We start from the raw sequence: 19550 nt of genomic DNA, 5'->3' as shown, positions 1-19550 counted from the left end.
CTGTATAGATTAAAACTTTAAAAAAAATCTTTCGAAACAATATGAGGTTAATAAAAATAAAAAATCTATTGTATTAAGACAACTTAAGTAAAGGTAACGTGATTGGCAAATTATATTACCTTTTTAGCGACATATAGCACGTATCTGTAGCATTAGTTGTTATAAAACTATAAGCCTTAAATCTAGTGTTTTTTCCAAAAGTCGTTGGACAAAAGTTTTATATTTCGAGCTTCTTAATGCACACATGTTGTCCTAAAGACCCTAAAACCAAAAAAGGATTCTTGCAAACCCACAAACAAAGGGACAAACATTTTCATTTTGAAAAGAACACCAAAATCTTGTTTTTGGAATAACTAACATATGAGGTGTCATTCGCGTATTCTCAGTAAGAATAGAACTAGGTTAATAGCCGAGATCATTTATCCCCACCAGACCCAACAGCTCAAATTTTCTACATTTTCAGTTTTACACATTCACCCCTCTTTCTTCCAAACCAATTAAGATTTGTAAATTCAGTGCAATCTTCTTAGTTTTTTCGATACCTTTCGATTGGTGCATCATTCGGAACTATCAGACCATCGCAGCAGATTTTCAATTCTGTGACTATATAGTAGTCGCCTTCGCACACTCTCATGGTGCGTTTCGTCCCTACGTGGCTGCCGTCCACAGTGATATACAAGCAGCAAAGCCAGATTGTACAGCGCCACCTATTCGTGATTTTAATGTATGGTAATGTGGGCGGCAGACAGATTTCTTATTTTTAGGTCAATCGATACAGTTACAAGTTTTTTTAGCACTTAAACTGTAGGAGCCACAGTTTTGGGTGGTTTGTGGACGTTTGAGTGGACGTGGCATATTCGCGTAACAAACTTGCGCTGCTTACGAAAATAAGGAATCTAATCCCAACCCTCTAGCTTTTAGTTTCCGAAATCACAGCATTCACACGGACGTGGCTAGATTGACTCGGCTAGTGATGCTGATCTAAAACATACATACTTTATGCGGTCGGAAACGTCTCCTTCGCTGCGTTGCAAACTTCTGACTAAAATCATTACACACTCTGCAAGGGTATAAAAATTACCAATTTTTGGCATAAAGAAAGGACGGTTGTAAGCTGAAAAAACAAATGTTTATTAGTACATAGTAGAAATATTTGGTGAATATATCATTGAGGAATTGTAAATTTATTAAAAGCGGGTTTTTACCATATTCAAAGATATTTTAGTTGTAGTTGCACGATTCTTATAGTTTTAGATTTAATTTAGGCACTTTCACAATTTAGGGTAAATATATAAATATTGTCATCATGTAAAATAAAATACAATTGAGGCTAATCTATGTCAATAACACATCATTTTCATCTCGAGTCAATAAAATGTAATTACTTATATTAAAAACTCTCTTTTTGACATTGAAGATAACCGAGGACATTTATGACTATGTCTACCGGACGGAAAATGGAAAATGTCAAGGCATATATCGAGATAGCTGTGAAGAAAATCAATTTTAAAAATATTAATAGAAGTATGATATGAAAATTAATATTACTTACGCTAAGGGCAACCGCACTCATCAACAACCATTTTTGGCAAGTCTCTCTTAATGATTCCATCATCACCATAGTATATCAATGACATACTAGAGAATTTTATTGGAGCGCAACAGGGTCTCATTCCATTTAAGAGGCCCATTTTCCGATACTCTTCTATAAAATGGGCATGGAATGTTTGGAACGTATCTGGTGTCCTGAACGACCCCGTGCAATCGCCCCTGCAATAGTTCGCAAAATATCCCCTGGGTGCAATAATCCAATCATCCCAACCAAGTGCCTTGAAGGATACATAAAAGGACTCCTTGCAGCATTGGCCACTTAAGGCACCGCCACAATCCACGGCTCGTCTCCTAACTCGTCTTGTCCTCGCTGATTCTGTATGAAGTACGAGAAATGGTCGATTGGGATATGGGCTCAAATTGTCTGATGCTGATGAGTTGTCTCTTAGCTTCGATGTTTGAAAAAGGTGTAATGAGTATCGACCACTGCAGCCAGTGCAATCAATTAACAGACGCAGTTTTTCGTTACTGCCAAGCCCATACCACTCTCGGATCGTTTCGGTTAAATCGAATTTTTGCCATCCCAAATGCTTGGTGTCGACTTCAAAAGAAGCCCGGAACAGAATAGCTTTGTCTATTCCCTAATAATAAAATTCGTAAGGAAATTGTAAAATCACAGAATATCATCGTTTTAATATTACCTTCTCTGTAATATTTATCGCTGTTGATAATTGAAAAACCCAGATTTTTATTCTGTGGTGAGGTTTATTTGCCCGCCATTTTCGTTTAGTATTTAGCAAATGTTTTTCCTGCAAATGTTTTGCTCTTTCGATCCAGAAACTGTGTGGCTTGTCTATCCGTATATGAATCTGGGCGCTGCGAATGGAGAGTTTTTGGTTTGGAACACGGCGATTTTGGGGCGAAAATTCAAGTATTCGATATTGTCGATATTGGGTTCCTTAAAATAAAAGTGTTATGTCAATTAAAGATTATTAATAGATGGAAAAATGTAAGCCTTAAGGTCGGTTTACAAATAATAGTTAGGCTAAGTTCGCATAAAGTTGAATAAAAGTGAATTGGCACACACATGATTTTGCACGTAAAGTTTGTGAAATTACCAGGTCGACAAAATCTCGACGACTTTTGTAGTAATTTTACAAGTCATAATTTTTTCGAAACCGTACATTTTCCATCACGAGCCACTCTAGGGAATGTCGTCATTAAGGTAATCAAATATTACAATCTCAATTAGTAGTTTGCAACGCAGTAACGTAGAGATATTATATAACATTTATGCGTTTCTAAGCAAACTAGTCGCTCCCCTGCAGTTCCTTATGTCACAAATTAGGCCAATGACATTCTCGTGACTTCAATGTGTCGACTTCAACTTCGCCCGAGCCGACGCTCTCATTCGTCTATCGTGTCAAAACTAAAGTAAATAATTCATTTTCATTTTTAAAAAATTAAGTTAGGGAAAGTTCGACGACAAGTCGAAGAGAAGTGGATTAAAAGTGGATAAATTTGTCACTTAATGATAACTGATGCCTAAACCCTCCTTGCAGTTCCACCATTTAGCCACGATCGCAAGGAAGGCAGAGCCGAAGGCAACGGCAGAAAAGCGCTTTTTTAGTGCTTAAAAAGCGCTTACTGCAGGGCAACGGTCAGCTCGGAATACAATAACATTTTGTCTTATATTTGTGTGAACAATTTTCACGGGTCAGTGAAGACTACTTTTGTATACTGTTTGTGTAGCGACGAAGAAAAAGCAGAGCTATGCCCCATGCCCGTCTTAGTGGGGAGTTGCCGTCCGCTGCCTTAAAGCTATTAGCTGAAACTTTTCCAAAAAATCATATTTTTAGTGCAGGTAGTACGACTGTTGTCCGGATCGGATGATGCAATTTTCGAATAGAGCGCTTTCGTATCGAGCTGCAACGGGAATAAGCAAAAATTAACAAAAACGAAAACGGAAGGAATTACCCAGATTTGTCAAGTTTCTTTTATTTTGACAAGGAAAATCTAAAAACGATTTTTTAGGATAACTTTGTACAGGGTTCAGAAACATTTCTTTAAGCCCTGACTGAATTTGAGAACGAAATTCTTAATTTTAGAATGTTTTGTTCTTAAATTGTGTTCTTGAAATAGGAATATATTTTTTAAAACCAGAACAAACGTTCTTAAAGATTGTAAAAGCTCTCCTTAACTTAAAATTAATTTCGGAATTTTAATTATTACATTAGGAGAGAGACATGCTGCAAATATGATTATTTTTACAACCTTTCTAACAAAATTTATATGCCCGCTTTTGCCTCTTTCGTATTAGAAGACCATCTAAAAACATATCATATATACTTTTATGGTTAGGTTATAAGCATTTGATTTACAGACTAAAACAATAAAGTCTTCTGCAAGGAAGCAGAAAGCCGATATAACCATTAGTTGCGTTTTTTATAGGTCTACAAAAAAATATTTCCAAAAATCGGAACAGGGGAAGCTGTGGTTTCATAGTTTACTATTAGTATAGTATAGTAGTATTTAGTATTTTTTAGTTTTATAATAAAAATTGAAAAAAAAACATTATCCCTGAGCGATAAAAATTGAAACAAAAATAATTATTATTTCGGAGATTTTTTTTTTTATCAAAATAAAAATTGAAACAAATATAATTATTATTTCGGAGTTTTATTTTTTTTTTTCAAAATAAAAATTGAAACAAAAATAATTATTATTTCGGAGTTTTATTTTTTTTTATCAAAATAAAAATTAAAACAAAAATAATTATTATTTCGGAGTTTTATTTTTTTTTATCAAAATAAAAATTAAAACAAAAATAATTATTATTTCGGAGTTTTATTTTTTTTATCAATGTTTCAATTTTTATCGCGCAGAAATAATGTTTTTTTTCATTTTTATTATAATACTAAAAAATACCCAAATTGTTATTTTAAAAGTTGTTACTAACTAATTTAAGAAGGCTTTACAAGGTCAGTAGTACCGCTACCGTCCGCTAGGTCCACACTAATAGAAATGTCCTGGGATTTTATTTAATTTAAAATTTTTAACAGAAAAACGGGCACTTCAAAACAGCTTACATTTAAAACATTTTACTTTATCTTTTGCTAATACTATAAGGCTATGTCGTTCTGTAGTTTTCGTATGACCCTAAGGAAATTAAAAATATTTTAAAATGGTAGTTTAACGTGATTTTGTACTTTAAAATTAAAAAGTTTTCTTTTTGTTTCGTAGAATAAAAAAAACATGGGGCATATTATAGATTTTTTAATTTATACGATAACCGCAAATTCGCTAAGCATATTCTGTTAATATGAAAGTCGTCAGGTCGGTTTTGAGATATCTTGGCTGTCAGTAGAAAAAAGCGTAGTTTCCAGAAAAGGGGTTTGAAATTGATTTTGATCTTTTTTCCGTAGAGCCTTTCCCACAGAAATCGACTTACCTTCTTCTGCAAATGTAATTATTTCCTGAGTATTTCCAAAGAAGTCTTCACGATCAATATTTTCCTGGTCATGAACAACTGATTCGTAATGCCGCTTCGATTTTTCTTCATCAATGTTTTGGACCATTGGGTGATATTCAATGCTTGAGCTACTTTCATGGTACTGGCTTTTCTCATCAGCCTGAACACTGTAATCGTTAAAATATTCATAAGCATTGCGCCTGATCTCACCATTTATGCCACTATTGGCGCTACTATCACTACTACGATTTATATCTATTAGATATGTAGATTTTCTGTACGCATTCGCATTTATCTGTCTGTCGCTGAAGCCATTAACATTATTGGAGTCTCCACTTTTCAACATCTGAGTAACACTGCCATGGTGGCCTTCATGTTGTGTTGTAGATTTAGACGCAATACGAGAATTTATTTTTAATTGACGTTTTTCTGTCCTTCTCTTCAAAAATAGGTTTTTCCCATCGACTTTTTGTATATGTTGTCTTTTTCGGCCTGCAGACCGATTTCTCAATACTTGTTCATATACATTCCCTTTACTTGTGTTGAAGTTGAAATCGAACGGTGATCGAAATTGATGTTGAATACTAGGAAAGGTCCTTCCGCCCCGGCCACTGAACCTATGTATTTCGGGTAGGGTTAACGTCCGTGGTCTGGAGTTCTGTTGGTTAAAATCATTACCACTGCTCTCGAATGCATTGTTGATCCGTTCACCATCTGCACGATATAATGTTTCCCAAATAAATTGCTTAGGTAGGGGATGAGATACATTGGGTTTGTGGCTAAGACCAAGTTTCGTCAAAATTTGCCGTTTTATCGACTCCAAGCGAACTTGGTCGCTCGGTGCAATGTTGTTATGCGGTTGACTAGTTTTTTTGTTGAAGTAATTGTTGGTATGGTAATTGTTGTAGATGTTGTAGTCTGTGTGTGGATTATCTGTGTAAATGTGATAATTGTAAAGTGTTATGTAAGTTAAATTATAATATTTTTTTTTGGTTTTCTATGGGGTGTATTCGTATTTGTAATTTAGTATAAAGAAATTTATATACACTATTCGGCATAAGGTTTTCCACGAAACAAAAGTTAAACATACTCTTACTTTGAACTTACTTTATGTACATTTTGGCACCAATGAAATGGCCATTAAAATTAAATGTCAAATTTTTGTAAAAGTCTCCTTTTTTAAAAATCTCTTTGATAATAATTTTTATGGTATTTGAATTATTACACCGCGCAGATCGGTGATCGAGCCCACGAAACGACATGCGACAAATGTAATTATTTTCACAACCTCTTTTACGAAATTTATGTGCCCGAATTTGCCCCTTTCTTTTTAGAAGGCTAGCTAGCCCAGCGTTAAGAAAATTCATCTTATATCATCAAAATAAGTTATTTAAATTTATTTCTTTGTGTAAGTATGGAAAGTGTATGAGATTAAATAAGTACAAAATAAATAAAAAAAACAGTACAAGAATTTAAGATCTAAACACTTTACTTTTACATACTTGTTCTTACTAAACATTTCTGGGATTATTTCAAAAGCTAGACAGTCGATTTTAAAATCACTCTCAGAACTTGTAAGTAATTTGCTATGTAATTTGAGATCCCTCAACTTTTGACGTATTGGTTATTTTTAGGCTTTTATTTCCAAGTCATTGAATAAAAGTAATGGGAAGACTTAGAAGACTTTTAAAAGTCGTAAATCATAGAATTTTCAATTTTACCTATCAAATAGTTACTCTTACGTAATACGTAAACGTAAGGGTTACTATTAAAAAAGGTCTGTGCATAACTATAAAAAAGGGTAGAATGGATCCAACCCAAGAATTGTAGTTAAATAAGTATTTTCATAGTTATCCAATTCATAAAATGTAGTTAGTGAATTGTTTAATATATCTTAATATATATCTTAAAATTGAAAAGTGACTTTCAGCTAGTGTATGTTGAAGACTTCAGATAATATCCATATGTTTTAAGTCTTCACTTTTCAGATTTTGGCTTGCGAGTCTTGGTGACCGAGATGCTAGACCCAGTTGGGAATTATAAACCACACATTGGAGAACAATTTTAAAGTTTATGTGTGGAAGATTTCTTCAATTTTAGAATTTCTAATATTGGAAAAAAGAAAATGTTTTTTAATAAAAAAGCCAATTTTATATTTATGGTAAACCCGTCAACTTTAATTTCAATACTTATTTACAAGATAATCATTGCAGTCCGCAAACAATTTATTCACGGTAATTCCTAAGAAGTCACGGTCCATCGAATTACACTAGTCTTTAATTTTCAGTATCGGACTTGGTTCGGCAGGATGTAGTAACAGTTGGGTACTATAATTGCCAAAAAAAAGTATATTTAAGTTTCCATCCTTTTTTAACTTTAAAACAGTGGTCGGCAGCGGCCTATCTAGTGAGCATAGGGAAGTGTTCTGCCCATCCTCTGCTCGCTCACGTATAACGTACATGTTCGTGTGACTTCGGCATGGGTCTTCGGGTCATTTTTTTCTCAACTTCGGCTCGCTTTTTTGTTGCTGCGGCAGAGGATCTCAGTGCAAAGCAGAGAAACGTCTCGCTTCAGCACGCCGCGCGCAAACTTCGTGTTTGTTACACTCACACTAATGCAAGGCAAACTTGTGATGGTATGTGTGTGCCGACCACTGCTTTAAAATAACGATTTTGAGTGCGTTCTTTTATAAGGGAGGTTGGCAGCAACTTGTCTTGCCATACATCCATTATAAGTAGCTTCCTCCGTTCTCACTTGATTTTAAAACAAGCACGTTAGAGGTTTTCCTTTTTGGACTGCGATCCTGGGTATTATCCTTTCCGTTAGTAGCATATAAACTCCTCGTGTGAACACACACACAGCGTGTTTTTAAGAACTTCGTGTAAATCAAAAGATAAATATGAGTGACCAATATCAGATTGATAGAAGACAAGAAGCACGGGGAAAGCTTAAAGAAACCGATCAGCAGCGTAGCCTTTAACCAAAGGTGCAGTAGTACAAAAAGCTTCTTGGAAGGCAAAGCGACATGGCAGAAAACATAACAATTAATTAAGTAGATTAGCGAGTGTCATAGATGGCGTAGCTTCAGTTGGAAGCCAATTTGGCTTAGGAAAAAAATAAATTACAGTTTTAAAACAAGGAAGAACGCTGAAGTCGAATACCTCGACTATCACATTCCCGAAACGCTGTCCCGCAAGGGAAATAGAGATATGCAAGCAGCAAAGCGACTTTTTTGTGCAAACACTCGTTAAACACCCCAAACCCCGATTAAGCGAAAGTAACAATCAGTTACATGGTCGATTCGATTTTTCTCTTTAACTGGTCTTTTGAGATTTGTGGGCATTCTAGCGCTTGTAGGCGTGGCAATATTTAGGACAATGGATAGGCTTGACGAAACCAAAACATTTCAGTTAAAAGTTTTATTCTAGCCTCAAAACTGCGAGTGCCACAGTTTGAGTGGCTTGTGAGCGTTAGAGTGGGCATGGCTCCCTGCTGAAATGCACCTGCGCTGCAAGCATTTCTAGAGTCGGCCTAATCCCTACTCACTAGTTTAAATAGTTTTCCAGTGACACTCGGCTGAAGCAGATTCTGCCTGATTGTCTTCCGACTTAAAAAATGTAAATCGTTATTAAAACGATACTAGTAATAGTACAGGAGACATTTTTATTTAGTTAATAAAAAAATTTAGAATGCACTTTTAATTTGCAGCCAAATAAATTTGTTTGTCAAATAAAATTAGTTTTGCCTTTTTAAGAAAATGTTAAGGTGTGTTCTTAAACGGTAAATATTTTTTTTGAGAAAAGTAAAGTTTGAATTAAAATCAAATTTTTTTCGTTCGCAAAAAAACTTAGCCAAATATTCAGAGGGAATACAAATGAGTTATTTTAACTATTGCTGTTTATGAAATGCTTCAGTACGCCCACAAACCCCCCATACCGTGGCTCCTACAGTTTTCATGCTAGAATAAAAATTTTAACTGAAATGTGTTGTTCAGACTTAGATTCCGTAGCCTTGTATGCAGCGCAAGTTTGTTACGCGAATATGCCACGCCCACTCTAACACCCACATACCGCCAAAACCTGTGGAGCCCACAATTTTCATGCTAGATTTTACTCTGAAATTTATTAGTCTCGTCAATACCTATCGATTGATCCAAAAAAAGTTTGCCATGCCCACTCTAACGCCCACAAACCGCCTGACCCTTTGGCGCCCACAATTTTCATGCTAGAAAAAAAAAGTAAACTGAAATGTATTAGTCTCGTCAATACCTATCGATTGGAATCAAAAGAAAATGGCAAGCCCACTCTAACGCCCATAACGCATAAATCTGTCTACCGCCCATTTAACGGGTATCTAACAGTCGAGGTACTCGACTATAGCGTTCTTCCTTGTTATACCCGTTACTCGTAGAGTAAAAGGGTATACTAGATTTCCGACCCCATAAAGTATATACATATATTCTTGATCAGGATCACTAGCCGAGTCGATCTAGCCATGTCCGTCTGTCCGTCCGGATGATCGCTAAGATGTCGGGAACTATAAGAGCTAGGCTATTGAGACTTGGCGTGCAGATTCCTGAGCTTCTTACGCAGCGCAAGTTTGTTTCAGCAGAGTGCCGCGCCCACTCTAACGCCCACAGGCCGCCCAATACTGTGGCTCCTAAAGTTTTCATGCCAGAATAAAAATTTTACCTGAAATGCCTATCGATTGATAAAAAAAAAGTTTGCCACGCCCACTCTAACGACCATAACGCTTATATCGGTCTACCGCCGGTAGGTAACGCATTTTAATATCGCTTTGTTGCTTTCATATCTCCATTTCCCTTTGTTCCCTTTAGCTGAGTAACGGGTATCTGGTAGTCGAGGTACTCGACTATAGCGTTCTTCCTTGTTTTAAAATAGTTTCTGTGGACTAAAAACAATGGCGTACCGCAGAACTTTAAATTTTTATACCCTAGCAGAGGGTATAATGATTTCAGTTAAACGTTTGTAACGCAGTGAAGGAGACGTTTCCATAAAGTATATATATGTTTACACAAATTAGTCTCTCCCTTGCTATCGGGATGCAATCTTCCCAAAAGTAGTATGTAAGTCGGAACGAGACGGATCGGACAACTATATCCTATAGCTCCCATAGGAATGACCAAAAAATTATTTTTAAGAAGCTAGCTTCGGCACGTCGAAGTTTCCGATTTTTAGAAAACTAAAAACTGATTTCAAAAATTTTAAGATAATGTTTAATTTGAATTTACTACTAAGTATGTTTACTGAAAACAAAATATAACGGTCTATGTATTATTTTGACATTAGTTGTCCGATCGTTCCTATGATAGCTATATGATAGAGTCGCCCGATTTGTTTTAAATTTTATTCGAAATTCTTAAACAACTAAAAGTGATATTCCCAAGAGTAGAAGTTAATATGACAAAAAACACCAAAGTTAAAATTTTATTTACATTTTTTCAAAAATAGTTTTTTGATTATACCTATGTGAGCTAATCTATAAAGTCCGACTTAAATACTATATGTAAATGGAAATACGACTTTTGGGAAGGTTTGATCCCGGTAGCTTAAAAACTGAGAGACTGTTTATGTAGAATCGGACAGACGGTCATGGCTAGATTGACTCGTCTAGTGATGGTGACCAAGTATATATTACTTTATGGGGTCGAAAACGTCAAAAAATGATAGCTCTGGTGTTTTTATACCCGTTACTCGTAGAGTAAAAGGGTATACTAGATTCGTTGGAAAGTATGTAACAGGCAGAAGGAAGCGTTTCCGACCCCATAAAGTATATATATTCTTGATCAGGATCACTAGCCGAGTCGATCTATCCATGTCCGTCTGTCCGTCTGACCGTCTGTCCGTCTGTCCGTCTGTCCGTCTGTCTGTCCGGATGAACGCTGAGATCTCGGAGACTATGGGAGCTAGGCTATTGAGATTTGGCGTACAGATTCCTGAGCTTCTTACGCAGCGCAAGTTTGTTTCAGTAGACTGCCACGCCCACTCTAACGCCCACAAACCGCCCAAAACTGAAACTCGTACAGTTTTGATGCTAGATAGAAAATTTTAACTGAAATGTATTGTTCTCATCAATGCCTATCGATTGACCTAAAAAAAAGTTTGCCACGCCCACTTAAACGCCCACAAACCGCGAAAACCTGTGACGCCCACAATTTGGATGCTAGATAAAAAATTTTAACTGAAATGTATTGGTGTCGTCAATACCTATCGATTGATCCAAAAATAAATTTGCCACGCCCACTCTAACGCCCATAACGCTTAAATCTGTCTACCGCCGGTCGGTGGCGCATTTTAATTTCGCTTTGCTGCTTGCATATCTCCATTTCCCTTTGAGTAACGGGTATCTGATAGTCGAGGTACTCGACTATAGCGTTCTTCCTTGTTTGACATGTAAACTTCTACTCTTGGGATTATCATTCTTCTTTTAATATTTCGAATTAAACTTTAGGTAGGAAAGTAAGTAGGAAATTTGTTCTTCGTCGAGGGTATTATGGATCGTTTTCAATATAAGACCATATTAGAACATCATTTGAAAGCATCTTTGAACAAATTATGCTAACGAGTGAATTTCGAAAAGAATAAAAAAATTAATCTTAGGTGGTGTTAGTCCAAAAGTGGTGTGGAAATAAAATTAAATAATGTGACAATTAAAAAAGGTGACGAATGACCCTAATCTCCGCTAAAGCGGAGATAGAGAAGCCGCTGGCTTCTACAGCGTGGAGGAAAAAAGTAAGCCCGCTAGGACAGTGGATGAGCCATTGCCAGCCATTGCCAGGATGCTGTGCATCATCGGGACAACCCCGTTGTCAATCCGCCTTGCTCTCCCTCGAGGCCCATGTTGGAATATTTCTAATCGAAGCTGGACTGCAAATGGCTCGGAGAAAATGGCGAAGTATTCCATGACAAGAAAAGGAAGGCTTTAACTACTAATAAGTAAAAAGATCTTTTGAACATTCCATTTATTTGCATTTCTGTGTGCATCACCAGATTGGTATTTTTAAAATCCATCAATTTTTCATTTGCCAATAAAACAAACCCAGCTGCTTGACAGTATGACCATGCTACACGCATTGCGGGTGAACTTTGAGTCTTCGGTCACACTACAAAGAACACGATATTTCGACTAGTGAAACTTTTAGCTGATCTGAGTGCTAGGCTTATGGTATGTCAGGCCCGTTTTTAAGTTTTTAGTTTATAACTTAAACGGTTTAAGTTAAATAAAAATGAAATTAAGGTTGTTGTATAATAATAACATTTTAAATAAAACTGCATAATTTAGTTTCCTGTAAAAGCTATAGAAGTTTGGTAAAATCACAAAAAAGGGGTTCGCATGTAGACCTTAGCCCGCCACTGTAAGAATTATTATGAATTCAATTTGGGAAGGATCAAACAAATAACGTCATAATAATACATAATTCGTTTCCGCTAAACATATTCTCTAGTAAATTGAAATGGAATATTATCTTATTATTTCTAAAAATCTGAAAACTCTTTACATACATTGATCCCATAAAAAGAACCAGAAAGGGTGTACAAACTTTAGTTAGAAGTTGGCTTCCCTTCTTGTTTTAGGTCAATTGTATCAATTCAAACCTGCGTTTTAAGAAAAATGTTTACCTTTATCGTTGTAAATGTTGAGTTTGCCTTCCTCATGGCACAATGTGCATCCCTTATGAGTCTCTAGATTAGAAGCAAAGTAGTTCCCGCTGCTGATCCCATTGCAGTTTATTAGTTTGACTTCAAACCAAACGAGTCCAATAAGAAGCCAAATAAGATTGGCTTTATTTCGTTTAATCTTTGAGCAGTTCCGAATTGAACTTTGTGTTAGTGACCAAGGTGATATTATTTCCTTCAGAGGTGACACTAAAACGCTTCTTTCTGACCGACCCAGCAGCTTTACTTCTGGCACTGTGTCATAATCTACTCTATAATTTGTCTCTGAAGCTTGGCATGTAGCGTCGCTAAGGCCTTGTTGAAAGACGCTCTCATTAGTTTGCATCCGTTGATTAGTCCGAAGGTGTTTTGGTGGACTGCGTTGAACTTGTTGCCGCTTATCTCTAACCGCATTTCTGTTCCTGCGTCGCCTGCGCCTGCGTCGACGACGTCTTCTTCGTTGCCGTTTGCGATTGCGACTGCTGCAAAGCATTCTACACAGATTGTTGGACTTCACCTGCTGATCGTTGTTTATCTCGTACGAAGTGTAACCATAAAGTAGCTTCAGCTTTAAGTCCGAATTGCTGCTGGGAGTTTCGTTTGGCGTCGTAGGAATCGAGACGTGAACTGCTCTACTGCTGGTCCTGTTTACATCTGAGACACCAGGCTGGCCAAGTACCGAGAAGATATCCAGGAGAATGCAGCTTGTTAGGAGAGTGGTTGCCCAGCGCGCAAGCACTAAAATGGCGCCCACTAGCTTCGACACGCCTGAAATTTCGGGGTCAGGAACTTTCTTGCGCGATACAGCCGGTTGGAGAAATGATTTTCCGGAGCCATTGCTTATGCAGCAGTTAAAGCTAAAGCAGCAGCAACACTTAACGACGACAACGCAGCAACCCTGGCGACAGCAGAGGCATTGGCAATTGAAAAAGCATCTGTTGCTTTTAAAAGACGTCTCCGACTGCGATTGATGGGGGTCGAAAGCAAACCTCATCTTTGATATTTGGCAACGGGTATTACTGGCAGTGGCCCTCAGAATAGATGTAAGAGTAATGGCAGTTTTATAGTCTTGGTATCCAACTTCCGATCCATTGCAAATCTTGTTCATTGGGGCTGTGTATATTCATTTTATTCCTGTAAAAAAATAAACATAAATTTAGTGGTTTCAAAGTTGAATTTCGCAATCATTATGATTAAGTTTTACTTAAGACATGTGTTCCTTAATAGATTGACTTTTATTTATCAAATTCTTATAAATTATTTGAAAAAAAACAGTTTTATATTTTTTGGGTGAACTTCCGTTTACCTTTGATTTCGATTAAACTTTTCAAACCCAAGTTTTTTCAAGGGTCCTTATTACGAAAAAATAGTCAAGGCTGGCGCAAATACCGTTTTCATGGAAAATATCCAATATTTATACCATGCAAAATACTGACTCTGTTCCTTTAACTGCAAAGGTATGTAAGCTAAAACTTGCCGAAGCTAGCTTCCTTTCTTGTATCCATGTAATATTATGGTTTTAATATTACCATAAAATAAAACACAATAGTCGAGTGCCTGGACTATCACATTCCCGTTACTCAGCTATCCAATTAAACTTATTTGCTAATGCTAACCTTTAGGGACGTCAATGGAAATTAAAAAAATTTTACAAAATAGCATTAACATTCGGAAAATATCTTCGACAAGAAAAGAAGCTTACTTCGGCAAGCCGAAGTTTATTTATCCTTGCAGGTCGTTCCCGTGGGAGCATTGTATGTAAAGAGCTTTCCGATTTTTAGAAAAACAACAAGGAAGAACGCTATAGTCGAGTACCTCGACTATCAGATACCCGTTACTCAGCTAAATGGAGATATGCAAGCAGCAAAGCGAGATTAAAATGCGCCACCTACCGGCGGTATACAGATTTAAGCGTTATGGGCGTTAGAGTGGGCGTGGCAAATTTTTTTTTGGATCAATCGATCAATTTTTTATCTAGCATGAAAATTGTGGGCGTCACAGGCTTTCGCGGTTTGTGGGCGTTAAAGTGGGCGTGGCAAAATTTTTTTTGGGTCAATCGATAGGTATTGATGAGAACAATACATTTCAGTTAAAAATTTTATTCTAGCATCAAAACTGTAGGAGCCATAGTTTTGGGCGGTTTGTGGGCGTTAGAGTGGGCGTGGCACATTGCTGAAACAAACTTGCGCTGCGTAAGAAGCTCAGGAATCTGCACGCCAAATCTCAATAGCCTAGCTCCCATAGTTTCCGAGATCTCAGCGTTCATCCGGACAGACGGACAGACGGACATGGCTAGATCGACTCGGCTAGTGATCCTGATCAAGAATATATATACTTTGTGGGGTCGGAAACGCTTCCTTCTGCCTGTTACATACTTTCCGACGAATCTAGTATACCCTTTTACTCTACGAGTAACGGGTATAAAAATTAATTACAGAAATATTAAGACACTGTTCCATTTCAATTTACTGCCTTATATGTTTACCGAAAACCAAATATAGCGGACCGCCTTTGTATTATTTTAACACTAATTATCCGATCGTTCCTATGGCAGCTACTTAATAAAGTCGTCCGGTTTTTTTTTAAATTTTATTCGAAATTATAAGAATGATATCCCCAAGAGTAGAAGATAATATGTCAAACAAGAAAGGAAGTTATCTTCGGAAAACCGAAGTTTGTATATTATTAAATTTAAAAAAACCAAAAAATAAATATCCAATAGTATAAGGTAATATGTCATATTACATCGAAGCTATAATTTGTTTCATATTATTTTCCCACCAATTTTTCGATCGTTCCTATAGCAGCTATATGATAGAGTCGTCCGATTTTGATAAAATTAAATTCGAAATTCCGAACTAATTAAAAAATGTTTTTTCCAAGTCCCAGCAATTGCGTTCATATTCTCTATTTCAAGACAATTTTATCCTCTTTGTTACTCTTATAATTTGTGTTTCCCCAAAACCTTCTAAAATAGCATATGTTCAAAAGTTTGCATACAGCTGGAGATAGTTGCATTTATTGCCAATTTAATGGTCTGATTTAATTTGCACTATCAAGGTAGGCAATTATCAAAAGATTTGTCAATGCATTTTTAATCATGGAGGCCAAATTTAAATAGGACACGCAATTATCTTAAAAATGCAAAACTTAAAAGCAAAACCTACATCCAAATATATATATATATACTATACCAAGCTGTACGCAAAATTTTAAACTCATGTTATTTTAAAAGGTTTTGGGGAAACACGAATTATAAGAGTACCAAAGAGGATATAATTGTTTTAAACTATACAATTTGAAGGTAATAGCTGGGACTATCCACATAAAAGTTATCCTTTTTTTATATCACTTCTTTCCCAAGATTTTTACATTCAAAGCGAAAAAAAATTAAAATTAGTTGCACTGTACGCAGAGATATGACGCTGAGTGTATATGCTCTATGGGGTCGATGCACCTGTTACATACTTTTTCCTGAGTAACGGTTATTAAAGGGCAACGATATCTTGGACATTATTGTTTGCTATGCAAATCTTGTTAAACGTATAATTAAACGTACGACTTTTACATTTGAAAACAACAAAAATATGTAGATTTCAGGGAACCCGACAATTGTTTTTTGGTTGTCTTTCATTGACAAAGCATGTAAGACAAGGCATCCTTTTTCTTATTTAAAGTTAAAAAAAACTATTCCCAAAATCTCTGGTGTTTTCTATATGATATACTGCCTGCAATAGAAAGACTATTTTTGGGAAAGTTACGGTTTGACGCTACTCTTTGATGTTGACCAAGAATACATTTTAATTCAGAAATGTTTCATCCGACTTGTAATGTATTTTTACACACTCTTTAGACACTACGGAACGTAGTTTAAAAACAGGTTGAGTTTCTATATTATTCTAAGATTTTCTTAGCACCATTTCCTAACTGTTAAGCGTTTAGTAATATACAACATCATTTTATGTCTATGATGCGCTGAAAATATTTTTTTTACAAAAACGATTGTGTGGGATAGCTTTATGTAACTTAAAGCTCATTAAGAACAAGACAGCTAAAAGATTAAATTACAATTATTTGCTTTCAATTTTATGGCGTACATCGCTACCAAGCGTCATATGGCAGAGGGAGTACTTAGGCTGACAGACCACACTCTAAGGATCCCGAAAACACCCACACTTATGCAGACATGTCTGCCCCAACTAAAGAACGCAAGGCGACACTCAGTCAGCCGCAGTCGAGACGAGACGACGCCAGACTGGTCACATACAAGTACGGCAACGGAAAGGGGAGATATCAAATATCATGTGTTGTACTGCAAAACTAATACGTATGAACTACATAGTTACATGCCTACTTTGATAATGTGTATAGTATGTTTTACAAAATGTATCATCTTTGTATTTTTTAAATATCTTTAAATATCTATATTTAATTACTGTTAAATTCTTCGAGACGACTATTAATAAACACTGTATATTAAAACTTGAGGTTGTTCACATTTTTAAAAATGTATTTTGATTTTGATTTAGCAAGGAAAGAACTGACGGACGACGGTCTGAATGACATTGCATACTTTATGAGGCATGCCATACCACTTGAAGCTTTTGAAAGCTTTTTTAGTAGCGTTGCCCCCTTTCTAAAAAGTCTAAATTTAGGTACGACGTGGAAATATCGATGCTTTTGACAACATCGATAGGAATGGTCACGACATTGAAATAAGTTCAAAGCGAGGCGCGAAAATATATATATTCATTGGGATTTTGCTTATATTATTTTATTGTTTTTATATCAATCTAGTAGTTTTGAAAAAAACCGTAAAAAGACTAGTAAAGAAATACTTTCTATAAACACGGCGAGATTTGGGCTAAAAGTAGTTAAAAATGGCAACCGGCTTCTTTCGCCTTTTTGTGCTCAGTTTCTCACCCTTAAAGCCTTGTACTCACATCGACGAAAATTTGGAAATAACCATAGGAGGTGCGAGAGGCAAATAGGCAGCTAACACGGTACTCAGATGAGCTAAGGAAATAACTGAAAAAATAAATGATTTTGTGAGTGAATTCCAATGAACGTCATTATCCGACGCGCAGAGTAAGATATTTAAAATTTCGGTGCGTTCGGTGTGGAAACAAAAAATTAAAACTACAAGGGAAAAAGCAAAAGTGCATGCACGAGGTAAAAAAGGACGGCTTATCCAAGCTGTTGTCCAGTATTGTGGGACTTGACCCACAGGAAGCAATACCACAAAAAAATAAATCCGCAGAAGAATGGAAGTGCTCAGTAATCTCATTGAGAAGGCCACTTGGTAGAAGCTTGCCGAGTGGGACTTCTCTCCCAACATGGTCATACTGCCGGACGCGTCCTCGGTTGTACTAATGACCCCCAATAATACGATCTTCGACGAGCTCTCCATTGGGGAATCGCTGGACTCCACCATCATCAGCTATTCGACTTACATTGACGAAAACCGCGAGCTAACCATAGGAGTGAGCGAGAGGCATAAACGTGGCTAACGCTTTTCGCTCAGATGAGCTAAGGAAATACCAGAAAAAATACCTGATTTAGCGAGTGAATTTCGATGAACGCCGTTAGCTGCTGCCCACAGAATAAGAAATTTAATCTTTGACGGTGTTCGTGCAAAGGCAATGTGGAAACTAAAAATTAACAAGAAAGAAAGTTAACTTCGACAAGCCGAAGTTTGTATACCCTTGCAATTCTAATTATTAAATTTAAAATTACAAAAAATGATATTTCCAATAGTATAAGATAATATGTCAAAAAACACCGAAGCTATAATTTGTTTCATATTATTTTCCCACCAATTTTCCGATCGTTCCTATGGCAGCTATATGATATAGTCGTCCGATTTTGATGGAATTAAATTCGAAATTCAGAACTAATTAAAAAATGTTATTTCCAAGCTTAGGACGTTATATGTTAAAAACACCAAAGATATATTTCTATAAATTTTTTTTTATTATTCCAATGGGAGCTATAGATATAGTTGTCCAAACCGGCTGTTTCCGACTTATATACTACCTGCAAAAGAAATAAGACTTTTGGGAAAGTTTCAGCCCGATAGCTTTAAAACTAGGAGACTAGCTTGCGTAGAAACGGACGGACAGACGGACATGGTTAGATCGGATCGTCTAGTGATGCTGATCAAGAAAATATATACTTTATGGGGTTGGAAAGGTCTCCATCACTGCGTTGCAAACTTCTGACTGAAATCATAATACCCTCTGCAAGGGTATAAAAATGGAAGGACAACCCCAAAATCGACTGCCGGAGGTTAGTACCGATGAAATAGAACGCCTAATCCAAGCTGTTGCCTTTTATTGTGGGATTTCACCGACAGGAAGCAATACCACAACAGGGGCAAATCCGCAGAATAGTTGAAGTGCTATAGGAGATCTACTAGAAAATCTCAGTGGGAAGAAACATGTTGAGTGGGACTTCGCTCTCTAGATGGACATCCTGCCGGGCACGAAAGTAAGTAAGATCTGGCGAAAAGAATTTGGTTGAGTTGTACTAATAGAAGTATCTTTTTAAGACTCTGTACACCACCACCACTAGCTTCTTGGCAGCTTAAGCGGAGCTGGAGGACTCGCTGGCTTCTATAGGGAGGAGGAAAATAGGGCGCCCGCTAAGGAACAGTTGAAAAAGCCATAGCCAGCGACTGCCAGGATGCTGGGTGACTTCCTGCAGCATCAGCATATCCACCCCGTTCCCATTCCGGCTCCCACTTCCTCAAGGTCCAATATGCCTATTGGGACTCGGAGCTGGACTGCGGTGGCGCGGAAAAGATGGGGAAGCAACCGTGGGACGAGAAGGAAGCTTTAAACTACTATTTT

General features: G+C 36.7%; 1 protein-coding gene across 9 annotated transcripts; it reads right to left on the bottom strand.

Annotated features, from left to right (window-relative positions):
- Window positions 1-1161: 1161 nt before the first annotated feature.
- On the bottom strand, window positions 1162-17657 carry Actbeta (inhibin subunit beta). 9 transcript variants are annotated; one of them, XM_065867321.2, is made up of 6 exons: window positions 17643-17657; window positions 12664-13833; window positions 5003-5956; window positions 2253-2509; window positions 1553-2192; window positions 1162-1488 (listed from the first exon to the last, which is right to left on the bottom strand). In XM_065867321.2, the coding sequence occupies exons 2-5, from the start codon at window positions 13805-13807 to the stop codon at window positions 1554-1556; spliced, it is 2994 nt and encodes a 997-aa protein (XP_065723393.2). In that variant the 5' UTR covers window positions 13808-13833; window positions 17643-17657; the 3' UTR covers window positions 1162-1488; window position 1553. The 9 variants fall into 9 exon arrangements, with proteins under 9 accessions (XP_065723393.2, XP_016944216.2, XP_065723394.2 ...); XM_017088727.4 differs by lacking the exon at window positions 17643-17657 and adding an exon at window positions 17136-17281; XM_065867322.2 differs by lacking the exon at window positions 17643-17657 and adding an exon at window positions 17136-17281 and having other exon boundaries at window positions 5003-5737.
- Between the last annotated feature and the right edge of the window lie 1893 nt (window positions 17658-19550).

The sequence above is a fragment of the Drosophila suzukii genome, chromosome 4, assembly GCF_043229965.1.
Source record: "Drosophila suzukii chromosome 4, CBGP_Dsuzu_IsoJpt1.0, whole genome shotgun sequence".
In the NCBI taxonomy this organism is placed as follows: Eukaryota; Metazoa; Arthropoda; class Insecta; order Diptera; family Drosophilidae; genus Drosophila; species Drosophila suzukii.
This window is presented reverse-complemented; position numbering and strand designations above follow the sequence as displayed.